This window comes from Eubalaena glacialis, chromosome 10, assembly GCF_028564815.1.
Source record: "Eubalaena glacialis isolate mEubGla1 chromosome 10, mEubGla1.1.hap2.+ XY, whole genome shotgun sequence".
Classification (NCBI taxonomy): Eukaryota; Metazoa; Chordata; class Mammalia; order Artiodactyla; family Balaenidae; genus Eubalaena; species Eubalaena glacialis.
The window spans coordinates 99,221,872-99,238,605 of record NC_083725.1 but is presented as its reverse complement, the minus strand read 5'-3'; the positions used below and the strand labels follow the sequence as shown (position 1 = coordinate 99,238,605).

The following is a 16,734-nucleotide window of genomic DNA, read 5'->3' as shown; positions in this document are numbered from 1 at the left end:
TCAAATTTTGAACATATTTCAAAGCCCCTTTGAGCAACAAAGGATACCTAGGCTTACACAGAAACGTTAACCAAGAAAGGAAAAGGCCTCATCTACATAAACCTCAGGGAAAGCCCCAGAAGAAACATTCACACTATATTTTTAGTTTTAATTGTTTGGTTACATATTAATAAATATTTATAAAAGCAAAGATTTGGATTTTATTTTCTTTTTGTTTATTTTATGATCAATTCTCATAATTTTTATGATTTTTATGATCAACTGATATTTTAAGTAGCACTCAAAAATAATCTCAATTTACAACATGGTGCTTCTAAGAAATAAGGGTTTGACTTAAATGACTCTGAGACAATTATCCAAAAATCAATCAAATGGTAAATGGGGGGGGGGGGGTGGGAGGAAGAACACTTTTCCTTCATTTAAGACCAAAGATGTTACAACCTTCAACAAGTTTTGTTTGACCTTTCAGCTGAAATCTTTATTATCGAAAAAGAGACTGCAGGACTCCAGTTTTTCCTGTCTCAGGGAAAGTAGAGGTAAGGATTGCCCCAAAAAAAAGAAAGAAAGAAAAGAAAAACTGTCTAAAGTCTTATTTGTAGTTTCTAGAAAGAGGTCAAGCAGTGTAGAAAGGAAACAGAAAGCATACCCTTACTCATTTGGGGCTTAATCTCTTCATCCAAGTCCAAATCTTCTAAATCAAGGAAGTTGTCTACCTAGAAAAGGATTAACATCATCTTTATGCAAACTAGACCTAGAGAAAAAAATGCAATTAAGAATCAGTGAATCCACTTCCACAACACTCAAGTGAGCAACTGAATCCCCTTTTCTCATTAACTTTTGAGTCCCAGATAGAGATCTTTGTGTTCACTGTGCTTTCCCAGAGACATCTGAAAGAAGCACTAAATCTGGAAGTTGGCCTGGATTTCGTAGGTACCACATTAAGATCTCTATACTGAAAGGGAAAAAACAGTCTGGGAAGTTTTTGAAAAGTTTTTGTCCCTGATTCTATCCCAGAATATATACCACCATCAAGACAGTCTGAAACAGTGTTTCTGTTTTTTGGTTTTGTTTTATTGCTTTTGCTCCTCAAGCAAATGATGGTGGTGGGTCTGGCTATTCTCATAACAGTGTGCTTTAAACTCCAAAGAGAGAGTAGAAACTAAAGAAAGCAGGGGAGAAGGTTCATTCAAGACAAAATCATCCTGCCCCAGGTAATCACAAGAGAGGTGAACAGGGCAAAAAATCAAGTGTTCTCTCTTTCGAGCAAATAAAACGGAAAATTACTTCAAAGGTAAAAAGCAGAGCAAATGACCTTTACAGACAGTAGCAGCATTTCAGTGTTGCTTTCCACTGCAAGGTGACAATGAGACATTTTAGATTAACAAAATGGTAACACTTCAGACATGAACCAATTCATCTCAGGTGAATATCAAAGAGTGTGAATAAACAAATGATTTCACCACTGGCACCAAGGCAGATCTGGTAAAGGCATGATGTCAAAATGCCTTTTATGCTTATGACCTAAAACATGTACATAACAAAATACCGTAAAATTATAAATTTAGATCTCATCATTGGAATTCAAAACACAGCCTGGGTCTTTCTTCCCCACTCTCTACCTGCCAGACCATGGCTTGTAGCTTCCATTACTTGGAAGTACATAACTACAGTTATTTTTTGACTTCCAAGTGACGCAAAAATTTATCTTCCATATGATGGTTTCAGTACTAAAACTTGAGAATCTGTTATATTGTCATTTCTCTTAATTAATGGTATATGTTCAAGGGGACGAGAGTCATGTTCCTCTATTGACGCACCCCTTCCACTTGTAAAGCTTTGAGGAAAAAAGATCCAGAACCCAGCCAACCAAGGACAGTTTAAGATAATCAAACACCACTTTTTTTTTTTAAAGCATATAGACAAAATCTGCTGAATTCTCCAAATTTGCATGACAGACAGCAAATGAGTCCTGTGAGGTTTTTATCGTTTTTATGCTCTTTCTGGGTTTTGGCCATGGAAGAAAATCGAATCATGCCTTACCTTCACCTTTCCTGCCCGATTCAGATCACCTTGAAAGGAACTGCCAACTTTTTGGCCTTCATCCATCACTATCTGGGAAAACAAACAAAAAACATTGAGGACATATTGATGGGAACATGAAACAACTGAAAATAAAGGAGCTGATCTTGTAGCCCTTCCGGCACTAAAATTCCCTTTCTGTTTTCTGTTAATTAGCTATGCGTGACAAACCATGACACCTTAGTGACAGCAGATTCACTAAGTCATAGCAGCCGTCAGGGAATAGGTTCCAGGAGGTCTGACTTCTACTTCTGTCTTCTAGACTCATCTACAGTGTAACCTAGGGTAAATTATTTAACCTCAATTTTTTCATGTGTAAAATATGAACACTCCGCACCTCATTACCCCAGCTCCCATCCCATCCCAATGAACCTCTGAAGGACAAATCAGAGAATGCTAATACAACATTTTCAAGTTACTAGGAAAAAATACTGTGGAACAATTCTTTGCCTCTCACACACTGGTTAAAGACTCAATAGAAAATGTAATTCCCATTGCCAATGATTGCCAGTAGACAGTGAATCCTCTAGAAAGAAAAGTTCTTGTCCCATAATCACCTCACTGGAAAGAAGTTATAGAATTAAAGAATTATAGCCCTTCGCTGTACATAAACACACTTCTAACATGGAGATTTTTCTCCCTTGCATAAAACCACAATCTCATATACAATTCTGTCCACAATATCACAGGGGATACACGATGAGATAGAAAGTAGAAACTCAAATGGCTTAAAAAATAGAACAGCTTCCACTAGGATTCCTTGATAGTTACAAACCATAGCTAAAGAGAATGTGAATATAGTCTATGAAGTCTTGGAGATTAGGAAGAGAGCATCTAACATTTATTTATTGACCAAATCTTGGAAGAACCAAGATAACATATTCTACTTTAAGTCTGAAGGACACGAATCCAGGACAGGTAAAAGAAACTCTCATTTACACAGAGAATTATAAAAAAGAACTCTTTTGTCCCAGAGGACAAGCTAAAATATAGACATAATTTCAAGAAAAATCTGTAGATGGCAGATCCTTAGGAGGTTTTTAACAAAAATTGGGAATAATTAAGTTACTATCATAAAAGTTGGCTGTTGAAATCATGAAACGTAATGATGATTTTCAGTAAAGCATCCCAAAGGCACTCCTTCTAAAATTAGGAGTCTGAGTTACTGATCCAATAGCTGTCCGATGTTTCTTATTATGGTCTCTTTCTTTTTTTTTAATTCATGATGAATTTTTTTTCTCTGTTTCTGTAAATGTGCTATGGTATTACCTGTTCCTCTTCTGAACACTGTGACGAAGTACGAAGAAAGATGGCTTTATTGCTAAGATGGTGATCATTTGGTTCATTTCTCCAAGTAAATTTTACTGAAGTAAAATTGTTTTCTGAAGAATTGGTTCCAAAGGCTCCTCTTTTGGTCACATTATCTGAAACGATAAATTACATAATATTAGAAAACACCCACCACAACCAGTCTAGTTTATTTTGTGTTTATTGAGAATCTTTCTTCCAAACAAAAAAAATACTTTTCAAAAAAATCTACAAACTGAATGCTTGAAGCATTAAACACTCTTAACCTATAAAGTTATTTCTAAAAATGCACAGAAAGATAACACTATTTCATTCACTATTCAACAAACATTTGTAAGTTTGTATCCAGCACTGTTCTCAGCCATTGTTAAAAGGTCAATAAAGTATTTGCAAGACTCTTGGACATTACCGATCTCATTTTTTTTCTAAATTTGAGGGTTTTTTTAAAAATATGGAGGCAATGTATGGATGATTTTAGAAAATTTGTAAAAGAAAAAGATTAAAATTAGAATATCACTCATAATCCTACAAGACAGAAAAGCTGCAACACAATTTTTTCAGTGGCTATTTTCCTCATCTTTCATCTATTCACCCATAAACTTCTAGAAGTCAAATGGAATTGTATTGTACATACCATATTATAAGTCAACTTGAGAGCAATATTTTTTCATACTATTGCATATTCTGCATAATTTTAATGATTATAGAGAATTCCACTGTATATATTTAACATAGTGTATTTAACCAATTCCTATTCTCAACTATTTAAAACTATAAACAATGAATATATTTGTGCTAAATCTTTGCACATTCATGATTATGTCCTTAGGATAAGGAAAGAGTCTAAGATTCATCCTAAATTAAGAGAAAATTATGATAACATGATGCCATTAACAGAAATGTGAGGGACAAATTCAGATGAGAGAGAATGAATTAACCTTTGTCCATGCTGCATTTGAGGTGCCAGTGTAAACTGTGAGGGAAATGTCCCAGAGGCAACTGCAAATGTAGGCTAAAATGTGGGAGGGAGATGACAGCGATAGGTAAAGAGGTGGTAGTCGATTACACTGGGGCAGTGGTTTAAGCCATAAAATTATTTTTAATATTAGCAGCAATATTAAAATAAGTAAGAGTTAACACTTACTTGAGGGTCAGACTGTCTTTTATTATGCATCTCATAAATCTCATTTAAGCCTCACAACAACCCTAGAGGTAGGTACTGTTAGTATCCCCATTTTACAGGTGAAGAAACCAAGGCCTACAGAGAGATTAAATAATTTGTTCAAAGTTACACAGCTGGTAAGCAGCAGAGTGGGGAATTGAACCCAGGCCTTCCTAATCCAGCACTCACTGCTGTGCAACTTAGAATAGTACAGTAAATGAAGGGAAAGGGTTCTTAGAGAATAGAAGAATAAAGCAGAAAAAAAAGAAATTTTAAAATCCCAGAAAGGAGACAAAGAAGAAAAGTTTACAACAGTACAAGAAGAACCCAGGGTGCACGGCACATACTAAAACTAGAATTCCCTTGCTGCAAATGACAACAGCAAAACACAGGAATCTACTTCAAGGATCACTAGAAGAGTGATTAAGGGATTCAAAAGAGGCCAAGTGGCAGAAATCAAGCTACTGTCAGATTAGGGCACCCTGTTCCATCCCCTTACGATACTCCACCATGGAAAGATTCTGGAGACATGGGTTTGTTTTATTTGTGAGCAACCTGGGCAGGTATCTAACTGAAGGGGTTACAAAACAGCCTAACCCACCAAAGTGGCATGTTTGTTTCTCTTGAGCCACTGGTTGCATGGCTTCAAAATCAGTAAAGATTCTTGTTGTTCTAATGATCTCGGCCTGGTGCAAGGCAGCCAGAATCCTCTGTTTGCTTCTGAATACCTCATCATTGGTAGAATTAAGACTTGTAGGGGGACTTCTCTGGTGGCACAGTGGCTAAGAATCCACCTGCCAAAGCAGGAGGCACGGGTTCAGGCCCTGGTCCGGGAAGATCCCTGCAGAGCAACTAAGCCCGTGCGCCACAACTACTGAGCCCGCGCCCTAGAACCCGTGAGCCACAACTACTGAGCCCCCGTGCCACAACCACTGAAGCTCACGCGCCTAGAGCCTGTGCTCCGCGACAAGAGAAGCCACCGCAGAGAGAAGCCCGCTCGCCGCAACTAGAGAAAGCCCGCGCGCAGCAACGAAGACCCAACGCAGCCAAATAAATAAACAAATAAATTTATTAAAAAAAAAAAAAAAGACTTGTAGGGATATCTATAGGACATTAACACAGAAATACTGTTGGGGAACAGAGGTAAGGTAGCCTAGCCTATAATACAGCATTAGCTCAATAAGCCAGAGAGGGAAAACACAAATATTTAATGCACCGCTTTTTCTTTCAAAGGGATTTATTAGCAAACACCACCAGCTCAGGCCAGCTCTCTCTACTGCCTCCTGCACCAGCACCCATGACTCCTAATTAGCTACTACTGGGACGGGTGACCCCTGCCTTGTGCCCCCAACAAATCCCAGCAAACTCTGATATGAAGCACTCGCCTTGGCTGCTGGGGGTGGAGGGGCTGAGGGGCTGAGTAAGGAAGGTGGTGGGAGGGTTATAGGAACACTGCTGGAGTAACCAGCACGATGCCAGGCCACAGAAGTGAGGACAAAATGGTCTTAGGACTTACCCTCCCTGACTTCTTCCTCTTTTACAGCCACAGTTATGGCTGTAAAATCATCAGTCCTAGGGCGGAGACAAGCAGTGGCAGCAGCGTGGAGCAAGATAGGCATGGAGACGCTTGGAAACAGGAGTGAGGAGGAATGAAAGCGTTCTTCAAACTTCATCAAAGTTAGAGGCAAGCAGATTTCCAGTGGCTCCCTGCCATTCCTCAGTGCCCTGTTCTAATAAGAGGTGAAATAGTTTCAGTTCTCCTTGCTTATCCTTTAAGTTTAGCACAACCTAAACCTAGTATTTCCTGAGAAAATACCGTGTACTCAGCACAACACTACTATAATAATCTATTGATTTACATACTTGAAAACCACAGTGATGTCTGGGAAGAACAGATGTTCGGTAAGGACAAGTTCTGTTTGTTCTCATAATCACTCAGTGTACTCCTCTGCCATTTCCAATAAAACACCAGGTTATTTGACAAATAACCAGATGAAACTCCTTCAAAATAAAGAGCAAAACATAATGAAGTCCCAGCTTCTGATGCTGATGTGGAACAATGGTTGAGGTCTCAGATCTAACACAATTTCTTGTTTACTCTTTCAAAACTTCGTCCTTTCACAAACATAAAGCTTTCATTTTTAAAATATGGAAAGATTCAGAAAAGAACTTGTTCTCTCTCCGACTGAACCCACAGTTTAAGACTCCTTCCTAAACCTTGAAGGCAGTTTCACAAGAGTAAGTACTATTTCACTCCAAAGACCCCGAAGTGCTTCTTACAAATGCTTTTATCATTTTTTTAAAACACAGCAAAAACAAAATCTCTTGGCAGAAGAAGATAGGAAAAAAGTTCTTTTTCAATATGATAATGACAAAATGGCAGATGTTGGCACAGCCCAGAATCCGAAGTGGCCTAAAGCTTGATTAGAGTGCCAGATGCTGCTGCCCAGAGTTATCCTGGTGGCCATCCAAACATGCCACCCCAGTGTGCGTTTCATCTTCTTCTGTTTCTGCTTTTCATCAGAGTCCTTTTCTACCTTTTCATCTTATCCCTAATGTTGCTTGCTTTGAAATAAGTGCCAGACATAATACACTTTGGAAATCTAACAGCAATATTTCAGAGAACAAGTCGGTTACTGAGACCTGAAAGAGTGTTTCTTTGGGCATTTCTGAGTCAAAACTTCAATACACATGAAACAAAGGTTTTTTGCCAAAGGTTTCATTATTCTGAAGCAATGGAATTTTCAATGTTCTTTTGATACCAAACAGACAAGCTTCCAACAGATCTCCCTTACAAGGTCACCAACTACACCTACAATGTCTAATTTCAGGCCAAAGAAAAAGGTTACACTCCTGCAAAAGGTTGAAACTATGGACACCTTGATAAATTAAATACCAATCGTAAATTGACTGTACATCTTCCAGATGAAAGCAGTCAGTTTCAGAGAACTCGGTTTTGAAAGAAACTTTTTAAAAATTCAAATTCATCCATTCAAAGGCCAGACTAGTGTCCATGAGCTGAGAAGAAAGTTTACACTTACAGGAAAGTTCTCACAGATCAACACAACCAACATCAGAATTCATGACCTAATTCTCCCAGCAACACCTGAGTGTCTGTTCTTCTGCACCGTGGTCAACAGAAATACAAATCAGGAGCATGTTCTCAGTTGTGAAGAGATACTGAATATGTTGCTAAGGAGGAAAGAAAAAATCACGGGGGGGAAATCGTGTGCAACACTGGGTAGTTGCAAAAAGCCTCCTGCCGAGAGCATAGGGGATAAGCAATCATGCTTATAACAAGACTGGGTACTCTGAAAGTCAGGGGGGTGATTTTCATATCATACTCCTAGCCTAAAGCAATGTTGCTCTGGACAATATTCGCTCTTCATTTGTCCAGCCAAACTACTTCACTCCACTGCTTCTTGATCACATTCTCCTTGGTATATGGCCTCCCCTGGAGCGATAGTCATTAGGATTAAATAAGCAATTTAAAAACCAATCAATCATAAATCAGAATAAGTCCAAAGAAGCTAAATTCAGCAGACAAATGTCTTGTCTAAATTCCCTTTGCAGTGGTCTGAATTCCAACTGTTTCATGTTCTTCACTGGAAAGGGCACAGGGAAGAGAGGATTACCTTAGCCTGGCCAGTCAGGAATAACTGTACTTTCCCCAAGGCTGGATGATAATTGACTCATTATTCATAGACATAGCTCTCCAGCTGCCAAGACACAAATGCACAACCCTAGCTCAGAAAAAAAAAAAAGTGTGTCAAAAGTCCAAGATGAGGGACACAATAGCAGTAAGTTGACACTTTTGAAATGTCCAGTGTTAGGCACTTACAGAGAGAAAAAAAAAGTGAGGAAAGTGTAAAGTTGCTGTAAGTTTATTTTCAGGGAGAAAAGCTGAGTGGTAGTTGAGTTATGCAACTTATTCAACCCACAGGTTGTATCGTGGCCATCAACTATGTGCAAAGTGACCCAAGATGGGTAAGACCCAGTCCCTGCCCTTATGGAGTCTACAAACTAAGAAGTTAAGCCAGGTATGCAAACCACCCAAACAGAACACAACTAACGCAGAGGATATAAGGGAGCACAAACTTAGAGAAGGGTGAAATCACAATTGGTTTGGGAGAATCACAGAAGGCTTCATATAGGAATGGGGAGTCTGAGCTGGGCTTTGAAAGACGGCTACGATTTCAGCAGGTGAGCCCTGTGAGGAGGTATCCCACAAAGGGAAAACTGCACAAACAAAGCTCCCAAGGTGGGAACACGTGGGGCCTGAGGAAGAACCACCATGTATTCCAGGAAGGCAGGAGCACATATTTTGCGATGCATGGAAGGACTGCTATTTGCAGGGCTTGACAAAAACCCTGTAGTATACCAAAGCCCTTGGGAGTCATAACTAGAGCTGTGCTCTAAGATGAAATGGATGGAATGTGGCAGAGTGGTTCAGATACTTTCATACTAGAAAGTATGGCGCTACTGTGGCAATCCGGGTGAGAAGTAAAGGGAGCCTCAGCGATGGATTTAAGAAAGGAGAAAAGAGCTCACAAAGTAGGTTCTTTTTGTGTTTCTAGAACAGAAATGAAGACACTATCTCCAAGCGGTTATGTTTCCTCCCTCTAGATATCTCAGAATGTTCACCTTATCTTCCCATGGCAATCTGTATTATTCTTTTAGTTTAATTTGGCATGCCCCAGATAACTTAAAAACAACAACAACAACTAAACAATCTCTGTGATGGTGGCAGTAGATATTACAGCATGCTTGCAACCTGTCAAATGGATTACATGTTGGTGCAAAGAGGCCACACATATCATCCCATAAGATAAACTCACCTTCCCAACTGCTTTAGTCAAGGTCACAGAAGGGAGCTGGTCCAGCGTGGGAGCAGACGCAGCGTATTTGAGCACAGCTTCCCTGAGCTCCCAGAATGCCTAACAGGGTGACACCTGTTGGTGACACTGTCTACACAAAGTAGGATCTTGTTTCTTTTTGTATCACTGTCCTTATCTACTTAAAAATTTCAAGTCTATGCACAAATGGTTTATTTTCTTAATAGGAAATATTTATGACAAGCAGGATCCTCCTAGTTCTTCAGCCAAATGCAGAGTCACGAGGCCATACGCTCATCCAGTGAAGAACTCAGGTAAGGATCTAGGTATCCATGAATAGTAGGTCCACCTCTCCATAGCTTTAGTGAGGTGTATTTATAGAATTCACTTAAGTGTACAATTCAATAATTTTTAATATAGAGTTGTCCAACCATCACCACAATTACATTTTTAGATCATTTCCATCACCCCAAAAAGTCCCAGGTACTCATCTGTAGCCACTCCCCATTCCTACTGCCAAACACAGGCAGCCACTAATCTACCTTTTATAGCTAAAGATATGCCTTTCCTAGACATTCCATATAAATACAATCATATGATACATGGTCTTTTGTACCTGACTTCTCTACTTAGAATGACATCTTCGAGGGTCATCCATGTTGTAGTATATATCAGTATTTCACGCCTTTTTATTGTCAAAAACTATTCCATTATCTGGATAGACCACATTTTGTTTTTCCATTCACCAGTTAATGGACATCTGGATTGTTTCCACATTTGGTACCCCCTTGATTCTAATACTGAGTTTGATCCAAAGACCACCATCATTAATCCAATTCCATGCGGTGCCACGACATGCTGAAATCAACACAAAGGCCAACCACAGAGTTCCAGCTTCCCTTCACACCCCAACAAGGGGAAAAATGCATATAGTAATTGAAGCTACAACTCTGATCATCTTATTGTCTCATATGGTCACAGCCTTAGAAACATGATCCTGTTTTCTTCTTCAAATGTATCTGAAATCATCTGCAATTACCTTTCTTAATTGTCCGTGCTCTATCTCTTCCTACTAAAATGTAAGCCTAAGGAGAATAGGGACCTCTCCATCAGAAACTTACTCACAATTCCTGAAAGGGAAAACTGTTGTTTCCCCATTCCCAAGGACATGTAATGATTAAGGCTGAAAGGTAGACTGACACACTACACTTCACCCAGAGAGCTCACTGTGTGCTTAGCACCATGCTAGGCTGGGAGACTAGGAATTGGGAAAGTTAAAGGACATGACTTCTGCCTATGAGAAACAGAATCTATCCCCTTAAAACTTTTACTCACTCAAAGGCATAACATTCTGCATGTCTTTCATCCAGCATTTCCGTGTCTAAGAATTTATCCAAAAAAATAATTAAATATGTGGGCAAAGATTTCACTACAAAACCAAAAATGTCTGATCTATTCCCCTTACATTTTTGCATATCTTTGAACCAGCATTTCCATGTGTAAAAATTTATCCAAAGGCCATAAATAAGAAGGGTGCAAAAATGTAGCTACCAAAAATTAATACTACTACTAATACAGCCAAAGTCTTTACAAGGACCTACAAGGCTATCCATGCCTCATCCACCCCCACCTCCACACCCCCTGACCTCAGCTTCTCCTCCTCTCACCCCTGCTCAGGCCACTCTGGTCACTCTGGCCTCCTCGTTATTCCTCAACCAGGCCAGGCACTGCTGTCACTAGGCCTCTGTACTAGTTGTTCCCTTGGCCTCAAATGCTTTTCCCTCAAGTCTCTGCAGGCTTAACTCCCTCTCTTCCTTCCAATCCTCATTCAGATTTTACCTTCCCACGGAGGCCTAACCAAATCACCCTACATAAAATTGCAACCTTACACCCCTGCTACCAGCACTCATGATCCTCCATACTCTGCTCTGTATTCTTTTGCTTCCCCAGAGAAATTACTGTTTTCTAACACAGATATTTTTCTTATTTGTTGTGTTTATTGTTTGTTGTCTATCTCCCCCTTACAGGATGCAAATTCCCTGAAGATAATGATCTTTGTCTCTTTTGTTCACTTATGTGAACAGCACTTCGCACATACTAGGTGTTCAATGAGCATTAACTGTATGAATGAGGATGTGCAAAATAACATCATTTATAGAAGCAAAAAATTCAAAATAACTTGTGTTCAACAAAAAGGATGGCTAAATAAATAATGGCCTATGCATACGATTACATATAATGCAGTCATGAAAAATACTGTTAAATAACCAAATTTATTGACATGGAAAGATGTTCATAACATAATGTTATATGAAAAAGCAAGTTACAAAAAGAGTATATAGTATGATCACACTTTTACAAAATAATTATAATAAATTTGCTGAATATATAAATGAATGAAACTATTAGGTTGAGCCCTTACTATAATTCAGGTACTGTTAATATAAAAAAAATCTATGTGTATGTGTGTTTTATAGATATGTAATTATTTAATCCTAAGACTAAGCCTATGAGGTAGAGCCTATTTCATCCATTTTATAGATAATAAAACTGAAGCTCAGAGATATTAAATAACTTTCCTAAGACCACCTAATTTGGAATAGCAGAGCTTAGGTTCAAATCCTGGTTGTCACCAAGTCTATATTCTTAACTAATAATTGTATACATATATACAAATTAATCAACAGAAAAATTCAGGAAGGATGTATAATACACCCATGGTTTATCTCTAAGACACGGGATTATGGCTTTATTAACTGGATATAGGTTTGCCTACATGAAACAGATACCCAAAGTAACAATCAGTTAAACAAGATGGAAGTCTATTTCTCACTCATGCAATAGTACAGGTGTAGATAATTCAGGGCTAATATGGCTGTTCTGCTCCACAAAGTCATCCTAGAACCCAGGCTCCTTCTATCTTTCTGCTCTGCCATTCCTAAGACACCACCCTTCTCCACATAATCCAGCATGAAGCACTACCACACCCTTGCTCCAAGCAAGAGTATGAAGAAAGAGAAAGAAGCCTGGACATCTATCTCCCTCTGTTACTAGTGAAGGCGTGGTTTAAGCTACTATATCAAGGAGGCATCAAAATAGAGCAGCTGAAATAAGAATTTTATTTCTCATGTAACAGTTTAGGGCAGGTAGACAGGCTCTGTTCCATGAGATGACCCAGGGATCCAGGCTGGTGGGGTGCTCTGCCATCCTCAGCACATGGCTTCCACCTTTGGGTCTAAGGAGTTGCTCTAATGACTGCCTAGTTCCTGCCAGGGGAAATTGAATTAAAAGAGTCCAGGGCACGTTTCTTAAGGATTTGACCCAGAAGTTACACATATCAGTTCCCCTCACTTCTTACTGGCACATACTTAGTCAAATGGCTATACCCAACTGCAAGGGAGAATGAGAAATGTAATCTTCATTCTGAATGACCACAGAGTAGTTAAAAATTTTACTGCTGCAGAAAGAGTTTTTTTTTTGTTTTGCTGTATATGTGTATATGCATGTGTTTTGGTGCCTCTCTGTATTTTCTAATTTTCCTACCATGAACAAAAAAATAAACATTCATTTGTAGAGGTGAAAAGCATTTTCTTCAAACCCTCAATCCAGGGAGAACACATACATGCATCTCCTTCCTCCTTAAGCAGTCTTTCCTAGAAATACCAAAGAAAAATATACATATATGATATTTTACATTTACATTTTTTAATATTTTGGATTCATGTTTCCTTTAATATTTAACTTTGAGGTCCCTCTTTTAAATCACAGTTACCCCAATCATAAAATTTTACACTTGAGTAAATTTTTTAAACTTACAAAGTACCCTCATGTATGAAATACAGAGCAGAAAAGTTACCAAAAGCACAGAATTATTGGAGGGGCATTTCCTAAAAGTACATGCAACAAGATGCCTTCATAGCCCAGGTGGTCTCCCAAGTCTCTTGCCTGTGCACTCGCTAATGGCAAAATACTCAGATACTCTTCTGGCAACAGTAGAAGTAGACAGATTTCCCTGTGATTGGGTAACTTTGGCCTGCAGACACACGCACTATAATCCTTCAGACTTGGGACAGAATATATGCTGAACCAAAGCCCACCCTAAAATTCTGTAGGCTATTATATCCTAGCCTCTGTATCAGAGATTAGCAAGATCAAAGTAAAACCATTCCTGTAGTGCTTTGCTTTGGTAACACAGATACTAAAATTGGAACAATACAGAGAAGATTAGCACGGCCCCTGCGCAAACATGTCGCACAAATGGGTGAAGTGTTCCATATTTTTTGAAACTAGAGATTATCATACTAAGCGAAGTAAGTCAGAAAGAGAAAGACAAATACCATATGATATCACTTACACGTGGAATCTAAAATATGGCACAAAGGAACCTATCTATGAAACAGAAACAGACTCACAGACATAGAGAACAGACTTGTGGTTGCCAAGGGGGAGTGGGGTGGGAGAGGGATGGACTGGGAGTTTGGAGTTAGTAGATGCAAATTACTATATATAGGATGGATAAACAACAAGGTCCTACTGTAGAGCACAGGGAACTATACTCAATATCCTGGGATAAACCATAATGGAAAAGAATATAAAAAGAACGTATATATGTGTATAACTGAGTCACTTTGCTGTATAGCAGAAATTAACACAACATTGTAAATCAACTATATTTCAATTAAAAAATCATTCCTGTAACATGTCATGCTTTTTCACTGTCAAAGTATCTTTTAAATAATATAAAATGATGACATTAAACTAAAGTTATATTTAGTAAAATAATTGTTCTTACACTTTGGGTGAAGAGTGTGGACAATTTCATGAAAGCTATGGAACTTATTCCTAGAGAAATACTATATATACAAAAGCACAGAATTTTGATGAATTCATCCATCTTCCCATGCCCCTCCTTAATCTCATTTAGGGTGTTTCTCAAAGCTGGTCTGAAAGTCAAGCTTCCTGGGCTGCACACTAGAACTAGTAATTCGGAATTGGGGGATTGATCCCCAGGAAGCTGCATTTTAATAAGCATCTCCCAGGTGATCTTTACATATACTTAAGGTAAGAGTCCCAAGTAAAGATTCTGTGGAGCAGAATCTAAAAATTTAGAACTAAAAAGAAGTTTCTGATACCTCATCTTTGTCAAAACACATAAATACCTTTGCCTGAAGGTTATGTGTAGACATATTATTTAGTCCATCCACCAGAGGCCAGTGTAGGATTATTCCCTGCATTGTATAGTGTTACACTATACAATACACACTATACATAGATACTACACAATACATACTATACATAATTGGTTTTAACTACTTCAATGAAGAGGTGTGGAAAACTATACTGAAATATATAAAATTTTATAAAAATATAAAATACTGTAGACAGTATTTTACATTTTTTATATTGTATAATCAAGATTTCTTTAATATTTAACCTTGATGTTCCTCTTTTAAATAATAAATAGTCCCCATAGTCATAACACTTGAGTAAATCTTTAAAACTTATCAAGTATCTTCATGTATATTTCATCTGATTCTCTCCATAACCATGAGACACCAAGCAGACAGAATTATCCCTGATTTATAGATTCAGAGAGAGTAAGTGGCAGGACTGCAGTCTCAAAGAGTTAATAAATGCCTGGACCAGGTCTTCTGCATCCTACATTAGAATAGCATCCTTTCCATTACACTGGTCCTGCCCACAACATAATAAGAAATATAAGGGCAGTATACTAAATTCTTCAGAAAACTAAATTCCTCCAACCTAAGAAATTTCCCTTCACCTTGAGATCATGCCCTTCTGCCTGCCTACACAAAGATGCATCTACTCAAGACAACCTCTTTTATTCATATAGGTTGGAGAAAGCTGGAGTAATTTTTTTCTGTCTCCTTTATAAATAAATGCTTCCTAGAAGTTTTCAAACTTTATGAGGTAGAATAACCTCTTCTATATAAATCTGTAATAATATAGGACTCGTACACTGGCATATGAGAGCAATGCAAGAACAGACTTAAATTATACATGTCTTTCACACTCCCTCGTTTTTTTCAGAGTGCTCCAAGACATCCCTTGAATATAAAAAAAGCTTGAAGTAAAAAAAAGAAGAAAAAGTCTTTAAATCCGCTGTTCTAAGCATTCTTATTGCTCTTTTCTTAACTCGTATTAAGTGTTTATTCAATCTAAAATTGAGACTCGAAAACCAAAGGCAATATTCTGGATACTGTTTTATGCATTGCCTTATCAATCAATCAACCTGTAACTGTACGTAGTCTACAAACATATAGATTGCTATTGTGCCTTCACACATCTAGAGCATTTGGAACACCCAGCACACAGAAATAAATAAGAACAACATATTTCTGTCTCATTCATCTTGTGTTCCCAGATTCTAGCTCAATGCCTGAATTATAGCAGGAATACAGTCAACATAGAAATGACTTCAACATTAGCAAGAACTGGATTGATACTACAATTAGGGACTAAGCCCAATACCCAGAAATTAGGTGACTGGCTATAAGTCACACAAAGCCTAATTTGGAGAAGGTGGAAAAAAAAGAGAAAATGGTACTTGATTCACAATCCCTTTTTTCTAATCAGGGATTCACACACTACAAAAACTAATACACAGGCAGGCTAAGTCCGGAAAGAACATGAAAATGGTACAATGGTTCCTCACTGTGCTAAGGGAGCAATGGGCTGCAAACAGAGTAAGCTAACTAGTGTTCACTTCAATCTATCCCACCTGGAATGAATCCAAATAGGAAGAAAAAAAAGACACAAAAAAATCTCATACTACACTGACTGTGGTTGGATTTTCATATAAGGAAGATATGAGTTTGGTTAAAATAAAGTTTCCTGTTTGTATCCCTTTGGGTTTAGCTGACCATTTCAAAGAAAATATTATTGTTCTATGGCTGAAAGAACATTTTGCTAAAACCATCCAGATATGAATATGTACCCATTCACTGAATCAAAGGACACAGTCTTATGACCACCTCAGTTTCAAGTCCAGTAATTTACTCTTTTCCATCAAGTATAACAACATATTGACAACAATAAGTAAAAATTAAAGAAAAATGCATATGAAACAAATGCGCGTGCACTTAATATTGTTTAAATTGGCTACTTAAAGGTTGATAGTAACCATCTTAAAAGTTTCTTTGGCTACCAGTAATTCTTTGCTTGTGTTTTGGAAAAGTTCAAAATTCCATTTGCCTAAGAAAGTTCACCTCTCTAATTTATATGTACATATAAAATATACTATATAATATATATGTATACGTGTGTGTATTGAAAAGTTATAAAGAGAGAAATAAAATGATTCATTTATTTGGACATAAGTCAAATTTA

At 37.9% G+C, this 16,734-nt stretch overlaps 1 protein-coding gene and 1 non-coding gene across 5 annotated transcripts in view; one reads left to right on the top strand and one right to left on the bottom strand.

Moving 5' to 3' along the window:
- IFTAP (intraflagellar transport associated protein) overlaps nucleotides 1–16,734 on the bottom strand; it is a 58,603-nt gene that overhangs the window by 18,775 nt on the left and 23,094 nt on the right. Inside the window, exons 2-5 of one of the 4 annotated variants that reach the window (XM_061203258.1) lie at nucleotides 6,066–6,279; nucleotides 3,349–3,503; nucleotides 2,041–2,112; nucleotides 647–713 (exon numbers count right to left, since the gene is read on the bottom strand). In XM_061203258.1, coding sequence (XP_061059241.1) covers nucleotides 647–713; nucleotides 2,041–2,112; nucleotides 3,349–3,503; nucleotides 6,066–6,222 — 451 coding nt within the window. In that variant the 5' untranslated portion in view covers nucleotides 6,223–6,279. The remainder of the gene's footprint in view (nucleotides 1–646; nucleotides 714–2,040; nucleotides 2,113–3,348; nucleotides 3,504–6,065; nucleotides 6,280–16,734) is intronic. The other 3 variants (XM_061203259.1, XM_061203260.1, XM_061203261.1) reach the window with 3 other exon arrangements.
- Nucleotides 13,558–13,665, top strand: LOC133100212 (U6 spliceosomal RNA). Its single transcript, XR_009702450.1, has one exon. It is a non-coding gene; the product is annotated as a U6 spliceosomal RNA (small nuclear RNA).